Here is a 27,925-nt window from a genome sequence, read left to right as displayed (position 1 = left end):
CAAAAAAGTGCAGCAGAACAATATCTGTATCTTCCACTCCCATTTCAGAACTGTCAGCAAACTAAAGTAAATCCTAACGGGTTATATGACATTTAAAGAATCACTAAAACAATTGGACTGTGACATAAACAAAGGTTTATTTTGTTATTGAGGTTTATTTGAGGCAAGTTAGATATTTAAGAAATGCATCGTAGATAAAAGTGTGGCTTTAATTAGAAATATACAAAGCACACAAAATATGAGGGATAAATATTTATTCCGACCTATATAACTGTTAAGCAAAATTAAAATTTACTTCTTAGCTAAATGCTTACTTTATTTATTTCACCATCATCAACACAAAATGTCACACCCCTTTTCTCCTGCCCTTTCACAATAAGAGCGCATGTGTGAAATAATCATAAAACAAGTAAAGTATTGTGTTACTTAACAGTTCCTGAATTTATACCCAACAATGATCACAAAAGATACAGGCACTCAGGGAAATCAACAGTTAAAAAACAACTAAATAAAAGGAGCACCTTTCATATAAAGTTGTAGAGACAGATAACTCTTGGAGCATTACAAATATGGAGTGAAATGTAATGTTGAATACATACTTTGACAACATCTCTTGTATAAAACTTTCTAGTAATCTCTTATCTTTCATAACATACTATTTTTGCCTATAATATCCAACCAGTACGGTAAATATATTTCTGTTATGAAAAACCTTGAAACGATCATCCTATTATGTTGGCATGCATTTTACATCCACTCTTACACCAGCGAGGTACAAGGCATCTATGTGATACTGTATTGAGGTTATTGGGTGTCAGATACAAAGAGTGGTTGAAAGAAATAGATTACACAGATGGACCTTTTTCTCCTTGAGAAAGGAAATCTTCATTCGTCAAAGGTGCAGAAGGCAAAGAACTGTGGGCTGTAGGTGCTACAAATGGGGAGGAAAATTGTGGCACCGTGGGTGGGGCTGATGGTGGTTGGTAAATTGGTGGGGCAGTCGGTGACAGGTGAGGTGTAGAAAACACAGATCCGTAAGGAGGAGGCTGCTGTGGCACTGCATTGCCCCCGTACGCTGGGGGCATAGGAGGGTACATAGCCGGTGGAGCAGCATATGGCTGCGGCTGACCTGGGTATTCCGGAGGAGGTCCTGAAAATCCCTGAACTGCAGGGTATCCGTAACCACCTGCTTGAGGAGACGCTGGGTAAAGACCCATTGAGACAGCAGGTGGAGGAAAGTCGCTATGGCTTGGGCCACCAAAATCTCCAGGCGGAGCGATGCCACGCTGAAAGTGGAAAGCTGAGTCGGGATGTAAAATAGTTATGGGGAAGATGACCTCTGGATCGAAAGAAAAGCTGATGTCCAGGTAAGCCTAAGAAGAAAAATACCAGCCACCATAAATGTCTTACTTTTTAGAACAGAATTTGAAATCTGAAGGACAATTCATTTATTTATTTGTAAAAAGCCACAAACCTTTAAGGTGTACTCCAGTTTAATTATATCACAGCTCTGAATTGATGGTATCTGACCAGCAGGAATCTCCATCACACACTTCAGTTCTTCTTTGTTATTTTGCTCAACTGGGTCAAAAACCATCTTGCTGATTTCTTCGGTGGAACTCTTGGTATTCCCTCTGGCATAGTAGGTGATTTTCTTGCTTAAACTTAACTTGGGTTTAACTTTTTTGGAGGAAGAGTTGTTTACTAATAAAACAAGTTCCATGTTTTCACCTGAGAATGAAAAACACGGTTCAACATATTTTCACAAAACTGCTCAAATGCAACACCCAAGTCATGGAAATCACTTGTGTCTTTTGACTTTATCAATCTGATATCTTGTAAGATTAATACAGAGTTCGTAAACTTTTTAGAAATGGTTTTTCTTAACTTTTCCATAACCTTTCACAGAATTTCCAAAACCAAAAATAGAAACTTTTTTATCATCAAGAGCGCAAGGCTGAACTTCTGCCACAATTTAAATTTGGATCTCATGTTAAACTATTTGATTTTTTATGATTTTTTTCATCCAAAATATTAACATTTCATGACTTTTCCAAACCTTTACAGAAGATTTTGTTTGGATGCTATAATCAACCAGGTTTTTAAAAAAAAATCAGATACTTGGTCAACTATTGAACAATAACCAGCAAACTTACGAAGCAGCGGAATGTTAACGCTGTTTGCAGGATGCCAGTCTGTAAGTCCTGTTATTACAGTTCATCATACCACTGCAAGAAAATGATTTAACTAATATAAATTTGCTTAATAGTTAAAAGTTTTACTAACAAATCTGTCAAAGACATTCCCTAAAAGTAGTGGCCAAAATAATACTAATATTTAACTTTTGAATTATAAAACTCTACTTATGCTGGTCATTTACTTACCTGGCTTTCTGAAAAGATAATTTTTTAAGTCAAAAAATGATACAAAAAAAACTTGCTGTTGTTAAAACTAGGAACAATATCTGCAACTACTCAAACACCAAGACTTTTTAGGAAAACGAAGGTAACGTGTCATTGTTTACTTTGGAAATACAGCGGGGAAAATAAGTATTGAACACGTCAACATTTCCCTCAAAAACATATTTCTAATCGAGCTTTTGACACGAAATTTTCAACAGATGTCGGCATCAACCCAAGTAATGCACACATAGAAAGAAATCCAAACATATATGTTCATAAATGAAGTTATGTGTAATAAAGTGAAATGGCACATAAGTATTGAACACATGAAGAAAAGGGGGGATAAAAAGGTCTGGCAAGCCAAGAAAGCAGCTGGATTTTGTCAGTATTCAGAAGGTTAACCTGCCCCCTATTACAAAGTAATATCAGCTGGTATAGTCCTGATTGATGCCTTTTAAAATGTTTATCACCAGCAAGTTGTTAGACAAGAAGGACCACAGGACCACTCGTGGAGAGCTTCAGAAAGTCCTGGAATCAGCAGGTACTGTTGTTTCAAAGAAAACAATAAGTAATGCACTCAACCGCCATGGCCTCCATGCACACACACCACGCAAGACTCCATTTTAAAAGAAGAAGCATGTTGAAGCTCGTTTCGAGTTTGCGACACAACATTTGGATAAACCCATGACATTCTGGGAGAAGATACTCTGGTCATATGAGACCAAAATTTAACTCTTCGGATGTCATAAGACACATGTTTGGAGGAAAAATGGCACCGCACATCACCCCCAAAACACCATACCAACAGTCAAGTTTGGAGGTGGGAGCATCATGGCGTGGGACTGTTTTTCAGCATGTGGTACTGGTAGACTTCATATCATTGAAGGAATAATGACTGGAGAAAAGTATCAAGACATTCTTGATCAGAATCTGCTGTCATCTGCCAGGCTGCTGAAGATGAAAAGAGGGTGGATCTTTCAGCTAGACAACGATCCCAAGCACACAGCCAAGGTAACACTCAACTGGATGAAGAAAAAGAAAATAAAGCTGCTAGAATGGCCAAGTCAATCACAAGACTTGAATCCAATTGAAAATCTTTGGAAAGAACTGAAGATCCGGGTTCACAGAAGAGACCCCCGGAACCTTGAAGATTTGAAGGCAGTTTGTGTGGATGAATAGGCCAAAATCACACCTGAACAATGTATTCGACTGGTTTCTCCATACAGGAGGCGTCTTGAGGCTGTAATCACCAACAAAGGTTTTTGCACTAAGTATTAAATAAATTTCAGTAAGCGTGTTCAATACTTATTCCCTGTGCCATTTCACTTTATTACACATAACTTCATTTATGGACATAAATGTTTGGATTTCTTTCTATGTGTGCATTACTTGGGTTGATGCCGACATCTGGTGAAAATTTCTTGTCAATAGCTCGATTAGAAATATGTTTTTTGAGAGAAATGTTGACGTATTCAATACTTTTTTTCCCCGCTGTACTCTGCTCAACAGGTCACCTTAGTGCATCTCTTTGGTGACAGTTCTAAAGGAGTAATTGCATTTCCAAACAGCAGAAAAGTTTCATAACTTTAGCTTGATATTGCTTGAGGAAGACTTTCACAACCTGCACAGAATGCTTTCTTGTTAAGGACGGCCTCCAATTCCACAAGTCCTTTGGAAAAAAGGCCCATCTCTTTTCGAGTTGAACCACGCTGTGGTGTCTGTAAGCAAAAAAAACAACTTTCGTTTACAGCCTGCATGCTTTGTACACGTTTGACTGTCACTATAGCAAGTATCATTTTTAATATCCACAAGATAAATTGTAAAAATACAAGAAAAACTCAAAACGAAGTCAACAGACCAGGAAAGGCCGTTAAAATTAGGCTGAACCCAAGCTAGCTAATTGTGTGTTGTTTTTTGTGTTTTATTTATCTATAACTATATTTAAAATATATATACATGTATATATATATATATATATATATATACCGATATACCGATATATACCGATATATATATATGTATACATACATATATATGCCACAATCTCTCTGCTCTGCTCCATTCTGAGACAAATAGATCCATGTACGTCTTTGTTTTCTTCGTCTGAACTGGAGCATATATCTCAAAACTGTATGGCTGGATTGCTCCGATATTGATCGCCATTTTTCTTGCACCGCTAAAGTGAGGTTGGGGGAAAAAGGAGCCATATGCTAGCGAGAGAGCACCTAAACAGAGAGCTCTCAGTTATGGGTGACGGGAAGGAGGGACAGAGTAAGTTACATCTTAGAGGTCCTCAAAAATTACTTTTTTTTTTCTTTTTTAATTTTAATTTTGGGTAAAAACGGCATAATCTTCAATTAGATCAAAAGCTGATCAGAGTGGGTCTTTTCTAAAAAAGTATTGCTTCTAATTGGATGCAACATAATATAGGCATGACATGAAAGCATTTTGATTGCTGGATTGGATGTTTTGAATACCATTGGTGAATCAAGAGCGGGGAGAGACTTGGATATGAACAGCAGTTCCTTTTCTGCAGTGGTGTTCATTCTCCAACTTCTACACAGCTTGGCCTCGATTTTGTAGACAATTTTTCCATGGGACCCCTTAAACGACGACGGCATGCATCTGTTACGGTAAAATAAAAAAAAAACACAGAATTAACATCAGTTAAGAAAACAATTACAGATTCCTCTTTAGGATGAAGGGGCAAGTTTGATCCTTCAACTAGGGTTTCTCTTCTATTTTTTCTTGAAAGTTTTATTAACACCTAAGAAAGCTTGAAATAGTCGTTCCTTCTCTTTCAGGGATTAATTTTTAACAATAAAACATAAATTAAATAACTCGTATTGTATTTCAGTACTAGTATAGACTGAAATATATTTTCCAACAAGGATGATGGGAAACTGTTGAGGTTGATATTAGATCTCATGGTCAGCTGACTGTCATCGAAGATACTGAAAAAGAGCAAAAGGATGCTGCACGTTACTCACCCTGGTGGAATCTGAAAGCGGAACTTGTAAACATGGATCCCCTGAGGCAACACGGTTTCTGTGAGGTGAAGGAGAAATGTTTTACATCCACAACATATTACATTAAACACGCGTTTCCTTTCGATCCAAACAATATGGCACCTAATGCAGTTTAAACGCATTTCCAGCCAAATGTGTATTTTACTCGCCGTCAGAGTCCTTCGGGATAAAACACTGCTTCAACTTGAAATATCTAGTATGAGCGGAGTACACTTCATCATTATGGTCTTGATCAGATTCGGTCCAATGTACATTTGCGTCTCCCTTCACTTTCACAAATAGTAACTTAACTTTAGTTTTCTTCGACAAAGTGACCGTTACAGTTCCTGTTATAATGTCTCCTACGGAAAACGTTCCCTGCTCATTCAGGGAGTCGTGTTCTATCGTTACACTTCTACTTGAAGGCATTGATGGGCCGGGAAGTTACACTAACTGCAGGTGAAAGGTTGCACGTCTGCCTCTGATTTCTAGACATACAAAGTGGGCGGATGCCTTCTGACGTCACCCATAAGGATCCAGTGGGGCCTGAAGTACGGTCCCGCCCCAAATGGCCATCATCGAGGAACCTTTGGATTGTCACCACGGACTGTAAAAACTATCATTGGCTGTAAAAAAAGTCAATGATTGTCCACCCCTCCACACACACAGAAAACAAACACATGAAAGAGTTAGTTTCCCCTTTTTCCTTTTGTCTGCATAATTTGTAATTGGTACGACCATTTTTTATTAAATATATGTAGTTCAATCTAGTGTGCACATCAGTGTGACTGCAACACTATTCTGGTTTCTGCTTTTTTTATTTTTCTTATTGAGGTTTATTTATACCTGTGTGATGCACCAACAAAAAAAACAAGAAAAGAAACACGGTGTTTATGATAAGAGTATAATGTTTAGATACAAGGCTGTACAGTGGTGTAGTGGTTAGCACTGTTCTCACCTCACAATGAAAATGTCCTGGTTCGAATCCTATCTGGGACCGTTTCTGTGGAGTTTGCGTGAGTTTTCTCTGGATACTTCAGCTTCTTCTCACAGTCCAAAAACATGTTTCATAGGTTAAATGATGATTCTACCTTGTCCCTAGGTGAGAATCATTGCCTGTGGCCTATAAGAAGACTGGACCAAGCAAGGGTGATGTCATAAGGGAGGTCCCGATCAGAATTTTTGGTCCCCATTCAATTACAAGTCATTTTATTTTGAGTCCCAATCCGATTTTTTTTTATAAAACATAAAAATATAAACGTAATAAACAGATCCAGGTTGGACCATATTTTTATTTTCTTTTATCATTTAACATTTGAACAGAGCACTTTATGAAGTAGCTTAAAGAATCAAGTAAAAATACTGAAACTAGAAAAGATTATTTACTATAAACTAGTAAATATATGTGATAATTATTCATGTGAGAAACTGTAGCACTTTCCAGCCGTGTCACAGCAATCTCTCTTTCAGCAGTAGGAGAGCGCCGCTCTCATTAAAAAGAAAAAACAATCTTTTTTCCTGTTGAAATGTCTTTGTGCATCATTGTTTGTGTTAAAACAAATAGCAAGAGACACTTGCTGTCAGTTTAAAACATTTATCAAAAGACTTTTTGAGCCCCGTAATCGGAATCTGGGAATATCTTTCTAACTTTACCGACATGTTTTTTGTGTACCTCCTGTTGCTGTATTCTGCTGTGCTTAAAAAGTCCTGATCCGTTCATGATAGGCATACTTCTACTAGGGCATTTCTTTGAAACAACAAGCTTCAATACACTGATCCAAAAAAAGAAGAAAATAAATACAAGTGCAAGAATGCATTCAATGGCATCTGCGGCATGCAAAGCAGACCCCCATGTCCAGGCCAACCCGTGCACCATGCTGCAGGAGCTAAAGAAGCACACCACCCCAGCCCAATCTTTACAGCAGCACAAGTGTGCAAAGTAAAGGTGACAAATTATAAGGTTTTCTAAATCCCCAACTGGAAAGCAGTAAAAAGAAGAAAAAAATATAATAACTTCAAAGTGATACGAATAGGAATGTTGCATTAAAATTAGAGATGGTGGGAGGCAGTAAGTGAACCTAAGCACACGTCTAATCTACAACCTGTGAACTGCAGGGCTTCCCATCAGCACATCAACTCCTCAGACCTATTGTGTGTCCTAGTGGGAAAATGATCTTATAATTTTAGAGTTCCCTTCTCTAGGGAGTGCACAAAAATGAGACATGTTCAACTCCAACTAGTTAAGGAAGACAAAGGGAGTTGGAGTCAGCACACCCCCCAAACAAACATCCATACACCCCCTAAAGGCAAGGATGGGGAACTCTAGGCTTCGAGGGCATTCCTGCATGTTTTGCACACATACCCTGCATATTCTAAATGGCTGAACACACATTAACCAGGTAATTAGTCTTGCGTAGGGGTTGAATATCTGGAGATCATGCAGAGACACCGGCCCTCGAGGCCTGAGTTCTAAGTCAGAGAATTGGCCAACTCCCTTTGTCTCTGGTAATTATTTCTCAATAGAAGTCTATGGGGTTTTGGCTTCTTGGGGGAGGGATAGCTCAGTCCAGTTTTCTTACACAGTCAATGAAGCATCAAACAGGATGAGCTGCATCAACCTGTACACCTTCAACAACCTGCACAAGTGTGTGCATGCATGTTGTTGAAGGTGAAAAATGTGTGTAGATGTGTGTGTATATATTCCAAACCAAAACCGACTCATGTGTGTTAGATACAAATCATTGAAACAAATCGTGGGGAAAGTGCTTCCCTGCTACAAACCAGTATGTTTCCAATGAAAGTGTCAAACATTGTGCAAAATAAAACCTAAGTAAATAATTTATCGTTTTATTAAATTACATAAGCCAACTGAAAGGATTTTTATTAGGGCTGCACGATATGAGGAAAACTTGCGATGTGCGATATTAGTGATCAATATTGCGATAACGATAAATTTGCGGTAAATAAACAAATAGAAAAATAAACAAAAACATCATTCCCATTTCATTGCAACAGTTTCAAAATTATACTCCAAATGACCCTCATCGACATGGGGGACAAACGTCAGGGTGGCTAACCCTGGTCCTCAAGAGCCTCAACCCTGTCTGTTTTCCAATTCTCCCTAGACTGCTCGATAATGATAACCAAAATCAGGTGTGTTCAGTCAATCAGGATGTGAAATCACTTGAATCAGCCAATCAACAGCAAGCTGGTTAAGGAGAGCTGGAAAACAGGCAGGGTTGAGGCTCTTCAGGACCAGGGTTAACATAATAGGCCTCCATCTGATTGGTCAACAATGGGAAGGCGTCCATCTGATTGGTCAAAGCATAAAGGGATTTATTTGATTCGTTAAATGCTTCAAGCTGCTAGAAGATTGTTTTAACACATTTTGGGTTTGCGATTTATTGCGATATTCGCCGTCTTTTGCGATATGCATATTGCAGAGCTGGATATTGCGATAACGATAAATTTGCGGTATATTGTGCAGGCCTAATTTTTATTGTTATCTGCTGACACGGTGGTGGACAAAATTGTTGGTATCCCTCAGTTAAAGAAAGACAGTCCACAATGCTCACTGAAATGACTTGAAACGTTCAAAAGTAACAACTTAAAATTTATTGAAAATTAAATAATCAAAATCAGCCATTACTTTTGAGTTGTTGATTAACAGAATTATAAAAAAAAAAAAAAAACTAATGAAATAGGGCTGGACAAAAATGCTGGTACCCACAACTTCATATTTTGTTGCACAACCTTTTGATGCAATCACTGCAATGAAACGGTTTCTGTATTTGTCAATGAGCCTTCTGCGCATGTCCACAGGTATTTTGGCCCACTCCTCATGAGCAAACTGCTCCAGTTGTCTCAGGTTTGATGGGTGTCTTCGCCAAATGTCATGTTTCAGCTCCTTCCACAGATGTTCAATGGGATTCAGATCTGGGCTCATAGAAGGCCACTTCAGAATAGTCCAACGCTTTTCTCTGAGCCATTCTTGGGGGTTTTTGGCTGTGTGTTTTGGATGGTTGTCCTGTTGGGAGACCCATGACCTGTGACTGAGACCAAGCTTTCTGACACTAGGCAGCACATTTCTACCCAGAATGCCTTGATGATCTTGAGATTTAATTTTACCTTGCACAACTTCAAGACACCCTGTGCCAGATGCAGCAAAGCAGCCCCAAAACAGAACTGAGCCTCCTCCATGTTTCACAGTGGGGACAGTGATGGGACTTCAGACTGCAGTGGTGTGGTCTCAAAGCGTGAGAAGAACACATTCAGCGCTTCCGCTAGTGCAGCTCTGGAGTGTGCCTCGGTGCTGGTCTGTCCCCTGAACTTGGTCAGGTGCTGTAGTCCCTTCCACACCTGCCGAGGGTTGTTGTTGGAGAGGTGGTCCTCCATTTTTCTTTTGTAGTCCCACTTGGCCTTCCTGATCCCTCTCCTCAGATCGGCGCTGGCGGTCCTGTACAGGTCATTGTTCCCTGACCTAAAAGCAGAGTCACGACCTTTTAGGAGCAACCTGACCTCCTTGGTCATCCAGGGTTTTTGGTTGGGAAAGACCAGGATGTGTTTAACTTCCGTGACAGTCCCCAATACAGAAGGTGATGTATTCCATTACTGCCTCTGTGAATACTGTCAGGTCCTGGTGTTCAAACATACTCCAGTCAGTGTGTTCAGAGCCGTCCTGGAGCTGGAAGAGTGCATCCTCGGGCCAAGTAGTGATGCCATGGTCTTGACGAGTGAGGTTGAGCTCCTTTCCAGAGGTGTGTAAGCAGGGGTTAAGAGCAGAGAGAGGTGGTCTGACTGGCCTAGGTGTGGAGCTGAGTGGCTCTGTATGCATGTTTAATGTTTGTGTAAAATTGATCTAAGGTATTTTTCCCTCTGTTTGGTCACTTAACATGTTGGTAAAAAATTAGGCAGGACAGACTTCAGATTGGTCTGATTAAAGTCGCCAGCTATATTACGTGAAAACCGTCAGGGTGAATCCTTTGTAGTCTGTGTATTGTGTATGTTAACAGTGAAAGAGCTATGCTAGCGTTAGCATCTGTTAGCTGTGAGAGACCTACGCTAGCGTTAGCATCTGTTAGCAGTGAGAGCGCTATGCTAGCGTTAGCATCTGTTAGCAGTGAGAGAGCTATGCTAACCTTAGCATCGGGTAGTATGCAAACAGCTGTGATTAGCAAGGCGGTTAGCTCTCTGGGTAGATAGAATGGACAGCATTTAAAGCCTTCTACGTCTGGCGAACAGTGTTTGTGGATTATTTGGCTGTCTTTTGACCAGTTAATGTGTACATACATGCACAGGCCTCCCCCTCTGCTCCAACCCGAGCCTTCTTTGTTCCGGTCGCTGCGGTGAACAACGCGGCTAGTTAGCTGGATAGCCGCGTCGGGAATCTGCGGGTGTAGCCAGGATTCTGATTTAACCAGCACACAGAGCAGTCACGGACGTAGCGGTTTCCATCCATGAATTAGTTCCAGCTCGTCCATTTTTTTGTTCAGCGATCGTGCATTGGCAAGGAACACTCGGAAGAGGAGGCCTGTGGGGGGTTTTCCTCAGTCTTTACAGCAGGCCTGAGCGGCAGCCCCGCTTCTGCGTCCTGTCTGTCCCCCGTCTCCGTCTCCTCCCGGAACCGAAAACAATCCAGGGGGCACACGCTGGTCTCGCTATCTCCGTAGTAGGAATGCCATGTGCGCGGCGAAAGTCCTCTCTGGCTCAAACAACGACGAATGGTGCGATCTGACACTGATGTACCTTGATCTCGGAGTGCATCTTTAATGTCTTTGCAGGTTGCTCTGGGCTCTTTGGATACAGTTTGAACTATCCGTCTCCTCAATTTGTCATCAATTTTCCTCTTGCGGCCACGTCCAGGGAGGTTGGCTACTGTCCCGTGGGTCTTAAACTTCTGAATAATATGTGCCACTGTCGTCACAGGAACTTCAAGCTGTTTAGAGATGGTTTTATAGCCTTTACCTTTACGATATTTGTCTACAATTGTTTTTCTAATGTCCTCGGACAATTCTCTCCTTTGCTTTCTGTCGTCCATGTTCAGTGTGGTACATTTGGAAGCGGGAGGCGGGGCGATGACGTCAGTGCTTTCTCTGTGTGTCCAGCTGCTAAGAGACACAGACACACCAGGGGGGTATTCCAGAAAGCAGGTTATGCAACCTCCCACGGTAAGTTTGAGGCTAAAGGCCCGTACACACCGGGACGAATATTCGCCAGGCGTTATTCGCCAGCGTTTTTCGCCACGTTTTTTGTGTTCACACCCAGGCGATTTTCGCTGACGATGAGTGGAGTGAACATGCAATTTCATTCCCTGACATTAGATGGCGCTTAATGTAAAACAGAAATACTCCTGTACACAAGGTGGCGCTGCGCAACTTTACGATTCTTAAAGTCGCTTTTCACTCAGAAGAAGAGAGCAAGTATTTACACGCTTGTCAGAATCAAACAAAGAAAACATGAATATTTCAAGCACCAGTAGCTCCAACTGGTGCTTGGTTCGGGGATATTTTAGAATGTCCGTCATTATTGCTTCGCGGCTGTTTAGACGCTACTTGGCGTCTATCTTCTTCGCTGGTATGTGTGCTCAGCAAGACAGTTTTGTGTTTGAGCGCCCCCAAGTTGTGTTTTACTGTAACTTCAGAAGCTCCAGACCCGTGAGCAAAAGCGCCATTCTCATTGGTCGAGTAGATTTCGACGCGACGCGTCGAAAAAAAAAAACGAACCCGAGGCGGTTTTTTTTTTGACGCTTTAACGCGTGGCGTTTTTTCGCGTCAGTGTGCACACTCTCGTTGGTGCCCTTTGTTTAGTCACGAGGCGTTAAACGTCGGCGAAAATCGCCGGCGAAATTCGTCCCGGTGTGAACAGGCCTTAAGGAAGTTGATAACCTCAGCTTTCGGTTCCAGAAATGGAGGTATGTTTCAGGGTATGTCAAGTTGCCAAAGCAACTCATGCTCTGAACATAACCTGGTCTGGAGTAGGTTTAGTTGAAGGTTCCTTTGTTTACAGAGAGGTGAAGTAGCATGCTGTGTCCATTTGAAGATGATTTAGTGGATGAAGAAGCTCAGATAATACTTTTTCCACCATGAGAGGGTGATAAGACCACATATGGATGTTGGAAAAATAAACTTTTTTACTTTGATCTAACATAATTATTTGCTTCAGTCAAAAATAATTAATCTTTTTTTTGTTAAGTCAGTTTAAAAATAACACGTAGTTTTCAGACAGTTATTTTGCTTTCATTCAAATTAATTCAATCAAGTAGGTGTAACTTTGGTGCTGCTGTTAGATCGGCACCGCAAGGGATTGTGGGATATCATTCCCTTTGCCTCTCTGGACGGATTTGGGTTTAAGTGTGGAATTTTTGACCAAATGTGTTTAGTTGTTTTACTGTGTTTTACCGTGTTTTGCCGAGTTACTTTGTCCCACTTTGCTCAAGTCTTTGCACCATGAGGGAGAGGGAGGGAGAGGATGTTGAGTTTATATAGCAGATTTCAGCCAGAGTTCAGGCTTAAAGTCAGGCTAGTTTAAACATGCTTCCTGGAATACCCCCCAGGAGCAGTGGAGCTTTGTGTTAGCAGCAGAGAAGAGGGCTTTGTGTTGGTTGTAAACTTCTGATGATTACGTAGCAGCATTTCCGCCTTCTGCGGTCCTCCTTCAGACGCATCGCAGAGCAAGCTTTTTTCTTCGGAAAATGACAGCTGGAGCCCCATCAACAGCTAGCAGATTTCACCTACATATTTACCAGAGAACTTTTTGAAAATAAAATGTCAAATACCATTTTCATTTTCACATTAAGTGACAGAATAAGCAGTGTTTAAGTAGAAAATGAAAAAGCATTTTGAAGTATTGCTTTTTAATTTTAATATTAAGTCATTTGAAGCATTTCTGCATTTTGAAAATTAAAAAGCATTTCTGTTCATCCATTTCAATTGTCAGATTAGACATCTCTAAATGAATTTTGCTACACATTTACTAGAGAATTTTTGAAAATGAAATGTCAAATACCATTTTCATTTTAATTTTAATTAAGTGACAGAATAACCGCTTTTGAAGTAGAAAATGAACAAGCATTTTGGCGGATTGCTTTTTCATTTGAATTTTGAGTCAAAAAATGTCATTTTGAAAAGTCAAAAGCATTTCTGCTTTTGACTTTTATTTTTAATTATGCTACACTATCGCTTCCATAGAAAACAGCTTTTTTTTTTAAAAATAATTCTGTTAATCAACAACTCAAAAGTAATGGCTGATTTTGATTATTTAATTTTCAATACATTTTAATTTGTTACTTTTGAACGTTTCAAGTCATTTCAGTGAGCATTGTGGACTTTATTTCTTTAATTGAGGGGTACCAACAGTTTTGTCCACCACTGTGTGTGTGTGTGTGTATATATATATATATATATATAGGCTATTTCTTTGTCTCATGCAAATCATGTATCAAAGCTCACCTAGATCACATGCTTTGTTTTTATTTAGATTGGTAGCATCATCAAAAGCAGAGCAATAGCCGAGTGATAAATGCACAGTAAAGCATGTAACATTCATTAAAATCAGTAGTAGGGGAGTTAGTATTTTCTTTTAGTGAAAGAATACATTAAAATAGGAAATTTTCCAATATGGTTGATTCATCATCCTCATAGTTGCATTACAATGAATTACAGGCACATTGTGTTCCATGAATCCCAGTTTCAATCCACTTCCGGCTGTAGCGGTGATCTTACCATCTGAACCCTCTGCGGTTAAGAACTGCTTCAGCTTAAAGTATCTGGTATGAGCAGAGTACACTTTGGTTTTGTCTCCTCTTTTTTCTGACCATCGCACGTCCGCGTCTCCTTTCGCCTTGACACACAGCGACTGAACTTTAGTTTCCTTCTCCAAAGTAAGAGTGACATTTCCTGTAATTATGTCTCCTCCGGAAAACGTCCCCTGCTCATTCAGGAAGTCGTATGCGATTGTTAGGCTCTCAACCGAAGGCATTGAATGGCCACGTGTGAGTACCGGCTGGAGAAAATAAAGTATCGTCCGGTCAACCTCTGTTTACTTTGAGGTGAGTTTGGCAGAAAACCTCTCTCGTCCTGTCGACTAGTGTGGGCGTGGACTAAAAAACCACGCCCGTCTCTGTTTGTCACTCCAGTCCAGTGGAAGCGCACTACCACCGAGGAGCAGCGGACACCACGACCACGCGCGCATCCAGAGAGGTATACAGCACACCCTAGTGGCTAATTCAGGATGGTGCACCGTAATGAAAGCTCTCTCCTCAGTATTAAATCTACTGATGACCTCTCACCTTAAACATCAAGAAGCTTCTAAAATAAACCCCTCTTTAATAATTGATGGTATTGATATTTTCTATAAAAAGTGCAACATCAAACATAAACGTAATACTTTAAGTGAAAAACGAAGCATTACAATTAAAGGAGAAATTTTTCATTTTTTTTAAATGATCTTAATTGAAAAAAAAAGCATGTTTACTGCCAGATACATTTTGTTTAAATATTAAAATTAAAGAAATACATAAAAAGATTCTACATGACATTTACCCCACAAATATGTTTATATCCAAATTCTCAAATATAGAAATAATTGTAGTTTTTGTAATGATTTCCCTGAATCAGTTCTTCACCTTTTCCACTTTTGTAAATTCTCCTGTGAATTTTGGAACCAATTCGAACGTTTAGTAAACATCAAATTAAACAGTAACATTGTTATAAATTTAAAACAAATCCTCCCATATTTCAATTCTGATGATAAAAAGTAGAACATAGTATTAATTTTTTACTTCTCCAATCTAAATTTTACATACACAGGTGCAGAAAACAAAAAAAAAAAAAAAAAACAACTCCCAATTTTACTAAATATATGATAGAGATGGTTCAATTTTATGAATAAGTTAAAAAGATGAGCACAGCCAAGGTATGTAACACTGGTACAATATGTTCTTATCTTTTTGATGATTAATCCCCTCCTCTAAGAAAACTTTTTGTTTTGCAGAGAGAGAGAGAGAGAGAGAGAGAGAGAGCTTGGGTGAAAACCACCCGCGGAAGGGCGAGAGGGGCTTTTATATATACATGTTTTTATATATATATTATAGAGAGATAGAGAGAGAGAGAGAGAGAGAGAGAGAGAGAGAGAGAGAGAGAGAGAGAGAGAGAGAGAGAGAGAGAGAGAGAGAGAGAGAGAGAGAGAGAGAGAGAGAGAGAGAGAGAGAGAGAGAGAGAGAGAGAGAGAGAGAGAGAGAGAGAGAGAGAGAGAGAGAGAGAGAGAGAAGAGAGAGAGAGAGAGAGAGAGAGAGAGAGAGAGAGAGAGAGAGAGAGAGAGAGCCTATCCTGTCTCCAAATATTTTGTATTTGTTTTAAGCAATTTTATTTCTTATCAGGATACTTTCTTTTGCTATCCAGGTTCCTGTTATTTCTATTATATACTGTAATTGAAGCTGTTTGGAAAAATAACATTGGTTATTGCATCTGATGATATCCTTGATGATGTGTTTTGTACCTCTTTTATTAGGTGTTGATTTTTTGAACATAAGCTATTGACAGCTCAGTTAACACCATGACAACTTAAATCCTGCCACCAATCCATCTCCCATGTTATTTTTCCATTTAGGCTTATTCATGTTTTTTCGAGTCAATTCAGCCAACTCCTTAGTTTTCCCCATCAGACTCCCTTTCGAAACCCTTCCCCATTCAAACTTCCCGGAGTCCTACATTAACTTTTTTTTCTTTTTTTAACCAACACACCTGTCTCCTTTCTAACCAATGGTTGTCCAGTTTCCCCTAGGACCTAGTAGGCCAGCAGTATCATTGGAGCATGGGAGTTCTGTTTGCTTTAGCTGTTTGACTTTAGTTTTATGTTGAAAGCCCTTCCTGACCCAACCCTTTGCATTTACCGTACCTGGACTTGCATGGGATTGTACCTCACTTGTGGTTAATATAATGCCTAATTTTTTAATATTGACTATTTTTTTTCATCCATAAATTCTGGACTAGATTGAAAAGCAAGATAAAGCAGGAGACTGAATAAAACATGGAAAAACAGAAGGTAAAAGTGAAAAGGGGTTCATGTAGTGAAAGGAGTTAAAGTACAGAAAACCAAAATTATAAATAAGAGAGAAAGCAAATAAATAGACAACAATATTAAGTTGATATTCAAGGTTGTCAATGTCAGAAATACATTTTCACAGAAGGGCTGTTTTTGTGCATAATCACACACATCCACACACTCAATTATCAACTCAAACACAGATAGGCATACATAAAACCAATGTCTGCACAAACCTGCACCCAGACACACAGTCATGATGATCCACACATTTAATGGTACACACTACACATACAGACTCACACATTTATGTGTATATTGACATATACAGAAACACATTCATATTTCATGGATCAGGCAAACCTGCATGCATACAAATATCACATTTGTCCAGAAATGAGCTGGCAGGTGAGTTTCGGTGAGTGCTTGTTTACCAGATTGTTGGTAAAGAACCACAGAGAGTATTAGGCCCAGGGTTGGCAGAGACCAAGCTCTTGGGTGCCCAAAGTTTAGTTCAAGGTCCCACATGCTCAAAGACCCCACCAGCCAGACGAGAGGCCCACTAATTGAGAATTCTGAGCACTCACCCCCATCCTCCCTAGGGCCCCACAGCAGTGCACCTGTGAGCCCTGTGTGAGGTCCAGTATAGAGAAAAACAAGAGGTGACCCCTCACCTGTGAGTTTTGCAGTGGAGGAGGCAGAGGCTCTCAACAAGAAGAATGAATGGCCACCCAGAACTCATGAGGTTTTAGATGCAAAGATTATGTAAATTTAAAGAATGGCCTGACACACAACCCTGCACCAGACATGCAGTGTGTAGGTGTGTGTGAGGGTGTGTTGTGATGGAATTGAGTTTGCATTGTCAACTGCAATTCAACTTTGTGATTCTTGAACCACACATTTAAAAGTAGCATTCAATTCAATGCAATTATTTTTTACGAGTGAGCATTTTTCATAAAATTATTATACAGTGTATTTGTTAATTGCGCCTCACCCTGCACCCCTCAGTGGAAGTTCAGCAATCTATGTGTGTGTGTGCTTCCAGTTGTATCAGTTGGCTGTATTGCATTGGCAGAAAGGGTAGTTTGGTCAAGTCCAGTCTTTATGAAGATTAATGAACAGCTTGACATTTTTAGTCCTCTGTCTGAATCGATAATTTTAATACTCATAAGGCCAATGGGGAGCCAAGCTTGTGGAACACACACTGTGGCCACAGGGTGCATGTTAAATGTCCAAGTGGTAATCAATGCAAAGAAATTAGCTATCGATTTCTTATACCTTTGTAATAGCTTATCTATTGGTTTGCTCTTTCTAAAAATTCCAATATCTGTCGGATGGAAATGTGCTAGTAATATTGCTTCAGGGACTGTGCTTGCATACGTTTGCATGCACACACACTGCTTCACACAGGTTTGCTTGTGTGTTCAGGGGAAGACATAAATAGGAAAAGCCGTGCGATGTTAAAACAAAACAAATACATTTAGGAACCTACCTTCTGTCTTTGAATGAAAACCTTAGTTTAACCTCTTTACAAGTGCATTAACAGCAACATCTGAATAAAGGTGTGAAAGATTGTTGCAACTTTTTAGGAAGCGCATCCAATAAAAAAAAAAAAAAACTTTGATCCGGATCCAGATTCACAACAAAACTACACAAATTGAAATTTAGCTGTCACTTGTCATTTTCTAGAGGTTTACCTGTGATTATTTTCTACAAAATAATACTGAGAACAACTAAGCAAGTAAAAAGAGTTTAATGTATTTTATTTTCATTCAAAATCCATTTGTGTCCGACAGTAGCAGTTCTCACTGACACATAGTTAGGTTGGAGCTTCCTGAGCTCTGTTTTTATTCAACTGTTTTTGTTTTGTCTTACCTTATCAGACGCCTGAAATATTTGTGCGTTCTGACAAAATTGTGAAATAAAATTCAATATTTGTATGTGTTTTTTATTATTTAAGTGGTACCTAATAAACTTGCTGAGTTTGCACATCTCCCATTTCAATATTGAGGGAAACCTGAAGAGACAACACATTGAAACCATAAACACATGCCTCACCCCTGAATTGTGCAAACCCTCACAAAAGTTCTTTGGCATACACTATTTCTACTTTACCGCATGTGTGCACATATTATTTTTAGAGGATGCATACAAGCTTGTTACATTTTGATGACTTTATACAACTGGCTTAATTTTATTCATTTTTTTAAAAACTAAAAAGTTAATTGACTGTATGAAGTATTCCAGAGAAAATTCAGGAGGTGATACAAACAGTACTTTGCTACTCTCCAAGGGGGCACTTATGAGCTAACTTCAACTACAAGATTGGAAAACAATTAGTGATATATTTTTCTATTAAAAAAATGGATCAACTTGCTCTAAAGTTTATCAATGTTAGAAAAAAATAGCTTGAAACCAACCAAAGTCTTTGCTGAGAGACAAAACTTTAAAATTGTGCTTTTGATTAAAATGTGTATCAGTTAATAGGTTATAGACCCCATTGACTGGGTTAGCTGCTTTTTAGTTCTTGCAGATGTAAAATGTTACAATGTCCAAAAAAATACTCTTTCTAGTTCTAGAAATTATAAATCGAAATCCATAGTAGTCAGTGTATTCAAAGCCATGAACTTAATCAATGAGTTGAAGCTTTGGTACTGTGGTACAATGTGAAAGAATTTTTTTTTATAATTATTTAAAAAAAGATTTGACCTTTTATTTTAATATGATTTTATAATGATTACATTTTTTAGGGATGTCTTCAGTTTTGGTAAGAGTGACAATGAGTCTGTTAAAGCACACAGAAAATATGTTTTGCTTTGACCTTAAAGAACAATTAGCAAAAATGACTAAACTGAACTTTTGGTCTTTGTCCTTTTTTTAAATCCAAAATCTATCACACAACCTCTCCTTGTTCTGCTGTTAACCTGTTATCTTTTGCTGTTAATGGCGGCAGTGTTTGTTTATTTGCATAATGCTATCCAACCAGATTGCTTTTTATTATATTTTTGACATAATGCTTTGACCAGGACACACCTTAAAAATCCACTTTACCTGAACTAGTTTCAAGGCTAGATTTATGACCATGAAAAATAAAATATGCTTTTCATTCTGTCATCATTACAGCTCTATGAAATACGTCACAAACATGTACAACTCCAATGGCTAAAACTGTTTTCTGGTACACAGTATTGCAGACTGTTTCAGGTTTGTTATAACTAACTTGCAGAACCATGACTGAGTCTTTATCCAGTACACAACTAACAGGTGGAAGGTTTACCCACTGCATGAAGTGTCTTCCAGTTCCGGCCCATGAAGCAATACCATCCTACTTATTTGCCAATTTGATAGAAGCCCCGATGACAAGAGGAGAGGAGACTCCTTAGTACATTAGCTGGCAGTAGTCATAAATCAGCAGGTTAGATAAGGCTTATGGATCACCCCAACACAGCGATCCATACCTCTACCATCATTACAGTGGGAAAACGTGACATTTGTGATTGATTAAAATAGTGTGGGCCGGCTTAGGCTAAATCATGTTAAGTGATGTGACATTGCAGTTTCACATATCATAATTCTGTCAAGACAATGATGGTGGAAGGCATTGTCAAGGCATGATATCTGACAACAGTAGACATGTGGAGGGACCGGGGGAGATTTATGGGAAGGTTTTAGTGGTTTAAGGAAGATGAGCGAGAGTAAAAAGTGGTGATTTTCTGTGCATTGTCACCTCCAGAGTGACTGTAAATTTTAGCCCTGCACTGTTGGGAATTGGGGACATTTACACATCCTGACAAATTGCCTGTTGTAAAAGTATTTATCGGCCTTGTCCTCCCTTTTATTCTCACAAACACACACTGCTTTTATTCACACAGAAATATTTGTCCTAAAAATTTATGTGACACAGTTATCTGTGGTGTACCTGAACTATAGCCAGACACACGCCATTATGTTAGTTTTCATGTTTTAACCCCTTCTTGCCGTACGCCCCTAATTCGCAATACGTACCATCAAATGCACGACTCCACTTAATTTAGTATCACATTGAAAGAAAGAAACCTTGAAGAACATTTTTGATGTAATTGCAAATAAATGAAGAGGTTAAGAAAAAACTTCTAGTTTTTAATTCAGTAAAAATTCCTTATCTATATCTCAGCAATTAATCAATTGAGACTTTTTGTTGCAGATTAATACTGTTTGTGCTTGTTTTGCTTGATTGCTAAAATGTGAAAAAAAATACATTTTAAAATATTTATTTTTTTAAAATAAGTATTGCCACTAAAACATCTCACTTTTGGATAAAGGTGAAGTGTTCTGAAAATATTTTTCTTTCTTTTATTTTACGTATGAGGAAAAACAATTACCCATTTTTACCACTAGGTGGCACTGTTAGACTACCAAAAGGAATCCACATTGAAGAAGACTTGTTGGTGGTGGGGGGATAGGGGGTAGGTTGGGGGGAAAAAGAGCCTCACACTTACCTCACACGCAGACAGAGCTATAATTTACTAATAGTGTGGGAGCCGCCATTGCTGTTATCTTTTAATAGATTTGTACGGCGGAAAGCAGGTGCCTGTTGTTAATGTGTCCAATTGCCCAAGTTGCCTACAGAATTTAGGGCATCCATCACTGTCGTCAGCGGTGACACCCTGTCGTTCTACTTCATGCAGTGGGCAGGCTGGGCTGGGCTGGTAACAGATGAGGCTTCTCGCTCCTCCAGACGCCTATAGTCACACAGACACAACCACCTTACGTGCGTGCACACACACATTCTGAAACGCACATACTACCTAACTCTTGAAAGGGCAAAGTGAACTCACTCTTTTGAGTGGAAGTTTCTGTACTCATGGAACATATGGTCCACAGATGTATAAGATGTTAGAGAGTATGTTACGAGTAATCATAATACAAATGTAAATGCAGTGAACCTTTTTTTTCATTCTGAACAATTTAAAACACAGTTTAACATATATAGTTTTTCTCTCTTCACAATAAGACCTTATTAAACAAGCAACAGCTTCTATAGAATTTTGTTTATTTCATTTTACAGCATGACTAATTACTTTGAGGGCTTAGACATTTCTAATATGCTCACTCTTAACACCAATTGACTGTTTTTATTAGTTTTAGTGACTTTTTCTGAAACAACTCAACACTGGAGCCTCTTTATTTTTGAATGCATTCCCTTCTGTTTACTTAAAATTTTAGTATTATCCTATTGAATTCTATGAATTTATGATCATTTTTGATTGTATGTTTACCTTACAATTAGCGGCACGAAGCCCATTGAGATGACTGTTTATGTTAATTTGGGCTATATAGATAAAGTTAATTTGAATTGAATTGAACACAACTCTTTTTATATGAAACAAAGGCAAAACTGAAGAGTGATGGGAGCTTGAAATGTGCCCACCACGGCACATCATTGCTTACAGTGATGAAAGTCTTCCGGGAATTCCCGGAAATCCGGGTTTTTGAGCAAACCGAACGTACTTTCCGGGAAATAAAGACCTGATCTCTACGGACAAATCGCTTTCCGGATTAAAAAATGGTCTGAAATCAGCTAATTTTAGCTTTATTTTCTATATTTCTCCGCAGATCGCTTCCTCTATGGTCGTGGCCATCTCTCGTCTTCCCGGCCTAATTGACCAATGACGGGACGTTTTAGTTGCTTTCGGATGCGTCGACGGGTCTGATTGGCTCTGTCTGCACCACGTGGTCAGCGTGACTTGCTTCCCTAGAGACCAAAACTGGCGGACCCACGCTAAACTTTCACAAACACATCTGAAGAGTTTGCGATCAAATTTGTGTTAAAATAATGGCAGGCATCGTCATTATTGAGCGTGGTCACGACCTCAGTTGTGAGAAGACGATAAAAAACAAATTGAAGTGGTCTTGGCTGGAAAAAAAAGATTTTTAAGGTAGTGTAGGTCAAATACTTTTTTGTGTAAAATAATCTCAAAACCACATTTTGAAATAATTTCAATTTTAGTTTTGAGTTTCAGTTTTTATTTTGAATACGTTTCTTTATCTAATTTATTAGTATTTCCTAATTACCATGATTTAGTTCAGTATAGTTGACATTAATTATAAGTATTTGATGGTTTGGACCCGCACTCCCTTAAAAAATAATGTTTACAATGTTTAGCTTAGTTTGTATGTTTGTTTTGATATTTCCCAGATTACTTAGTATTGGTGTTAAAGAATTGATGTATTATGTTATAGAATTATAGTTTAAAGCAGATCCCATATTTTGATGTAATTATAGTTTGAGAAAACAGTGCAAGTGGATGTTGTACATCAGTCATTTCTAAAGCAGAAATAATGTATAAATAACTGAGGTATTTTCATAGAATATCATAGTTACTGGTGTTCTTTTTGCCATTTGGGGCTTTGATGTTACTATATTTTAGCAATTGTATGTTTTCCAGCTTTAAGGAAAAGCGTAGATTGTAGGATTGTGTTACTTTGAGCAATTTTCCAAATTCTTTTTTAGGACCAGCAAGTCCTTAATGGAGAGTCAAACTAGGGGTTTGAATGACAAATCATGATGCTCCAATTAGTCTTAGTTTCTAGCTAGCTGCCAGAATGCACCAGAATGCATCTAAGACCACGTATTTTCCCAAAATTTCGCTCTGTGCCCGCCATATCGCTCAAAGAAAAGTTCAGGGATTTTTTCCATGCCTGACTTTCATCACTGTGCTTAGTGCAGCTAAGGAAATTGGAGTTTAGGATGAACTTTCATCCACAAAGTGACCACAAAAAAGGTGTCATTAATAAGCAGACGGGAGGAAGGTCTTCCAGTTGTTTTTACGAAAAATGCTCACACTACTTCATGGGTAAGCAAAGCTTTTGGGTGAAACTTTTGCTATTTTGACCTGTCAACCAGGCACTTCTGAGTAAAAATCCATGTCAAGATGCAATTTTTATCCAGTAAAAGTTCCAAAAAGTCGAACTGTTGAAAAGTTAAAAGTAATTATTTGTTTAGTGCAAATGTAATCTTTTCTCAAACTTTGGTTCAATATTGCAACTTCTTGGAAAAAAGTTTCACAGAAGAACTTAGCATATTTTTATTTCATGAGATGACCAAACCTTAACAGGCTGTCCAATTTTCAAGTTTTAGAAAATACCTATAAAAAATTGTTTAAAATGGGTTATAAACTAAACAAATGAATACAAAACATGTATGAGCATTTAAACATCTAAATAAGTTTAGAAGATGCATATAAATACAAATCATTTTCTGAAATGTGAACCGTTCTTACTTTTATTATTATTATTTTCAAAAACTAAAGCTAAAGTCAACACGAGGTAAAAAATAATAGCAATTTGAACATTTACCAGTCATCACTGTTGTCCCTTCCTTCCCCTATCTTCCTCTTCCCTTTAAACTTATGTGCTATTCGGGGGGGTCTTCTCTGAATAAAAACCTCTCTTGAACTTCATGCAGGTGGTACACCATGAATGACCCACATAACAAAGAAGGAAGGGTCAGAAGTAATGTTGGGGCAGCTGGTGTTGTGAAAATGCCTCTATCTCATTCCCTTCCTCTCAATGTTCAAACCATTTCCTTTTTGAATAACATTATTACAAATCTTCCGTAAAGTCATGTTGGATCTCAGGTCTTAAGATGCACCTCGGTTTAAAGATGTGGAAAAGCAGAGCAAAGTGCAACCTTAAAACTGTAATACATCTATAATTACTAACACTGCAATGTTAAAACATGATGCATTTTATGTGGAAATAATTTTAAAAGATTTGGGGATAAAGATAAATGCTAAAAAAATGCAAAAAAGCTGTTGTTGCAGTGGACTTGAGACCTGCTCTGTCATATCACAGCCTATGTTTATTAAAACACATCTTTAACTTTCTGCTGTTGCACAAAGTTATGTTAAGCTGAAACTTCTGTTTTCTTGTATCTTGAAACCATATCATTTTGTTTCATTTATAATTACTTCCAATGGTGTAACTAAAGAATACTACAATTGACAACATTTAATGAACCCCTGCACATGGTGTTCTCTGTGATGAAATAATTAACATTTTCCATATTTTAGAAAACTCTATGAAAGATGGCGCTCCTCCAAGCTTTAAGTTGTTGACCTGGCTGCACTCTTGAGCCTAGCCAGGGGCACCACGTTGCTCACAGGTTTGCCCTCCACCCTGGAAAACCCTTTGAGCAGCTGTGTTTCTTTAGACCCAGGCTGAGAGTTGGATGGTATACAGAGGTGCCTGCTAATACCTTGTTAGGGCTGTTTCAGTTGTTGGGTCCTGGTGAGGTCACTGTCAGCACTACTTTAGCTGAAGGTGCTTGATCTGCTGCATGTTGTATGAAGCCAAGGGCTTATGTGCTGGCCGTTTGTTACCGACTCTGAATTTATTTTTATTTTTTTGTGCCTGAGGCCTTGTTCTTGTGACTCACTTGGAGCATGAGCAGTCCTGTAGCTTTGATCAGAAATGACACATTTTGCTTTACAGAATTTCAGTCAACAAAAGGGAGGGAGCATAAATAATGCACATCTTCAGCATTGTGCACTGATTCTAGAACATTTTTGACAGAAAGTTAGTGGGATGTACAGTCCATCTAAAAAGTAAGTCAAGTTTTGGCAAAGGAATGCTTCTTTTTCTTACTATTCTCTTCTGTTTAATTCATTAACTGTCGATACATTTAAGTTTCAGAGATTAAAAACCCTTCAGAAGAGTGGTACAGCCTCTGCACCCTTTCTTCTTCTCTGACATACCTCTTTACATTAAACAGAACCTCTTAGTCATGCAGTAATTGAACCATCATTTTATTTTGCACCATTTTCCTGCAGATTCTCTTTTATGCTTTGGATAATTGAAGCAGGTTGATGCCTTTCCCAGATCTTCCCACACTTCTCAATTTATGAATAGTGTTGTACTGCAATGACATCAGGTTATAATTATTTAAAAAAACCCGCCTGAAATCTTCAGAAAGCCTTAAATAATTATACTCAGCCACTAAGTCAATGTTGCTTAAACTCAAAAAAAAAAAGAAAAGAAAATCTTTATGCACATGCAGACACAGTAATTTTTTGTAAAACCTAATGGAGTTAAATGTATTTATAGAGCTACAATCTAAAGTGTCTTATCTTAACTTGAGTTTCTGAAATATTTGAGCAAAACAAAATACCTGGAAAAATATTTTATCTACTGTTTTTTTTAATTTGTTTATTTAAAAATAACTGAAGTACAAACATAGAGTGGTTAACCTTAACATTTTGAAATCAGCATGTGTTTTTAAAACCAATTTTTTGTTCTGTAAGTATTTTTAGCTTAAAGCATCATTTTTGTATTTGTTTGTCTTTTTTATTTCTCAAAGAATGTTGTGTCATTCCACCAAGTGATTGATTATTGCAAAAAGAACAGATCCAAGCTGACTGTGATGAACTGATCAGTAGGAGGAGCTTTGGTGATCATTTGTGTTCTTTTGTACAAACCGGTAAATAGTTTAGCTTGTTGCAAGATATATGAAAAATAAATAAAAAATGAAATGTAAAGGGTGAACGTTGCTTCGGTGTTGTCTAAGTTTAGCAAAGCTCGGAGAACCAGAGGGTCATCTTTCAGCTTCTGTCTTTCGTTATTTCTCTCTTTTCAGCTTTCATCTTGGAACAAGTTAAGCGTTAGAGGGGACAGACTTGCCAGCGAGCAGCTAATATTAAAGACAAGCTTTTTGACGAATTCCAACTCCTGAATGTGTTATCGTTTACAATCCAAAACCCACTCCCACTCCCCCACTCCATCCCTCTGCTGCCTCAACCTCTGCCCTCATACCCAGCCTTTTGTGAGGAAGGGAGGGCACCTCCGAGGCTCTCTTTGTGATTATTCACACATGGCAGTGGCCCTGTATTTTTTATTTTTATTTTTTCATTTTTATCCACAAGAGGAGAACAAGGAAAGAAGGGGCCACATATGTATGGATATGGTAAAAATATTCTACTGTAATATGTACAAGGCTGCATTTTTCTTGTTTTTGATTCGATCCGAAACGCTATTTCACTATCCTAAAGATAAATATGCTGATGCAAAGAGAAACTCTGTCCCACACCCTCCAATCCTAAATTTTTCTTATTATTCTGAAGATAAACATAAGCTTGATAACAGTTTTGATGTTAACAAAAAAAAACAAGTAAAAGGAAGTAAGCATAGAGAGGCTGGATACAAAAATTAGCCATATTTCCCCTTTTCATGCATTCTGATTGAGTTCTTTTTGTTAAATTCATTTAAAGTAAAAACTACTTTTGTAATAAAGATTTTTTAAAAGCCTTGAATGAGTGCCATCACTCGTTTGTAGACTTTTTTTCCTGCAGTGTTTATTGGGTATACACTTGAAATCTCAGTGGGGGAATCCAATGTTGAGCTGGCCTGGAAGTGTTGGAGTAAACAGTGAATGAAAACACAAATTAGGGAATATCACAGCATAGTATTTGGACAGACACTTGTAAAGTAACAGCACACGTTTCAAGAGGGAATTTGAAAGATCCTGCTGCTTTTTCAAAGAGAAATTCTTACTTTAGAACTATAAAAACCTGATTCTGTTTTATATTCATTCTTCTGTGGAATAGCCAGCCTTTTTAAATTTTTTTAAATTTTATTTTATTCCATAAATGTTGTTTCAAAGCAACTTTAACCTTGACTGAAAGAGTTAAATAAAAGCAGAGAATCGACAGAAAGGTTTGGGGAAAAAAATAATTCACTTATTATGTTATTTGTCAGGGGCAGTGCATTTGTGCATGTTAACTAACTGTGCCATTGGTCTTGGCCTGCTTGTAATAGGGTTCCAGCACAAACATTTTCTCTGAGGGACTTTTATTATTAATTCTCTCTGAACACATCCATAAATGAATAATGAAATAAATAATAAAAATGTTATTACTTTTGGCAGCTGGGTCATTTCCTGCATTTTCCTCTGCTTGTTTCTTTACTAATTAACTTTCCAAGGAGTTGTCCTCCTTTCATTGAAAAATAAAATTCGTCTGTGGGGTATGGAGTTTTGGGCAAGAAAGAAACCACAACAAAAGTCCTTCACACTTTTTTCTTTTCTTTTAGAAAATAAATATATGGCTTGTCAGATTCAAATTTGCAAATTTGCCTTCTGCAAACAGGATCTCATAGGGATGGGAATTCTTATAAACTAGAATAAGATGCGCTTCACTTATTTGGCAATTCCTTGCTGCTTTACAGCTCCTGATGAAGGTGCTGAACACAAGAATAAAACATGATAACTCAATTACAATAAGACAAAGACACAGCATGTGTTTTTATTGTAAAAAAAAAGGAAAACTTTTCAACATAGCAAGAAAAGTCTAGGCTCACTTTAGATTCCATACAATGATGTCTTCCAAATTTTCTCGATCAGTTGATCTATGCTTCAAAGTCATTCTATCGCTGTACCATGTGTATTGTGGGTTATTTATCGCTGATCATGTGACGTCACAATGCAGTGATTCCTCCCTT

General features: G+C 38.2%; 1 protein-coding gene and 1 long non-coding RNA gene across 2 annotated transcripts; one reads left to right on the top strand and one right to left on the bottom strand.

The window, feature by feature from the left end:
• Positions 1–118: 118 nt before the first annotated feature.
• LOC101167126 (arrestin domain-containing protein 3) lies at positions 119–14,521 on the bottom strand. The gene is made up of 6 exons (XM_023958537.2): positions 14,131–14,521; positions 5,393–5,450; positions 4,880–5,027; positions 4,024–4,120; positions 1,475–1,731; positions 119–1,373 (listed from the first exon to the last, which is right to left on the bottom strand). Exons 1-6 carry the CDS (start codon positions 14,384–14,386, stop codon positions 846–848), a joined length of 1,344 nt encoding a protein of 447 aa, XP_023814305.1. The 5' UTR covers positions 14,387–14,521; the 3' UTR covers positions 119–845.
• LOC144994427 (uncharacterized) lies at positions 14,317–26,199 on the top strand. The gene is made up of 3 exons (XR_013657966.1): positions 14,317–14,456; positions 14,544–14,607; positions 26,067–26,199. It is a non-coding gene; the product is annotated as an uncharacterized LOC144994427 (long non-coding RNA).
• The last annotated feature ends 1,726 nt before the right edge of the window (positions 26,200–27,925 follow it).

Source organism: Oryzias latipes, chromosome 9 (genome assembly GCF_053564925.1).
Source record: "Oryzias latipes strain Hd-rR chromosome 9, Olatipes_Hd-rR_3.1".
Taxonomy (NCBI): Eukaryota; Metazoa; Chordata; class Actinopteri; order Beloniformes; family Adrianichthyidae; genus Oryzias; species Oryzias latipes.
The sequence above is the reverse complement of the archived record's forward strand: the minus strand, read 5'-3'. Positions and strand labels throughout refer to the sequence as shown.

Excerpts from the sequence above, each read along its gene's own strand:
- LOC101167126 (XM_023958537.2), bottom strand. The coding sequence starts at position 14,386 with ATGCCTTCGGTTGAGAGCCTAACAATCGCATACGACTTCCTGAATGAG. Across the intron at positions 4,121-4,879 it reads CCGCTCTTGATTCACCAATG|ACACCACAGCGTGGTTCAAC; the intron begins GTATTCAAAACA and ends TTTTGCTTACAG. Across the intron at positions 1,374-1,474 it reads AACTGGAGTACACCTTAAAG|GCTTACCTGGACATCAGCTT; the intron begins GTTTGTGGCTTT and ends TTTTCTTCTTAG.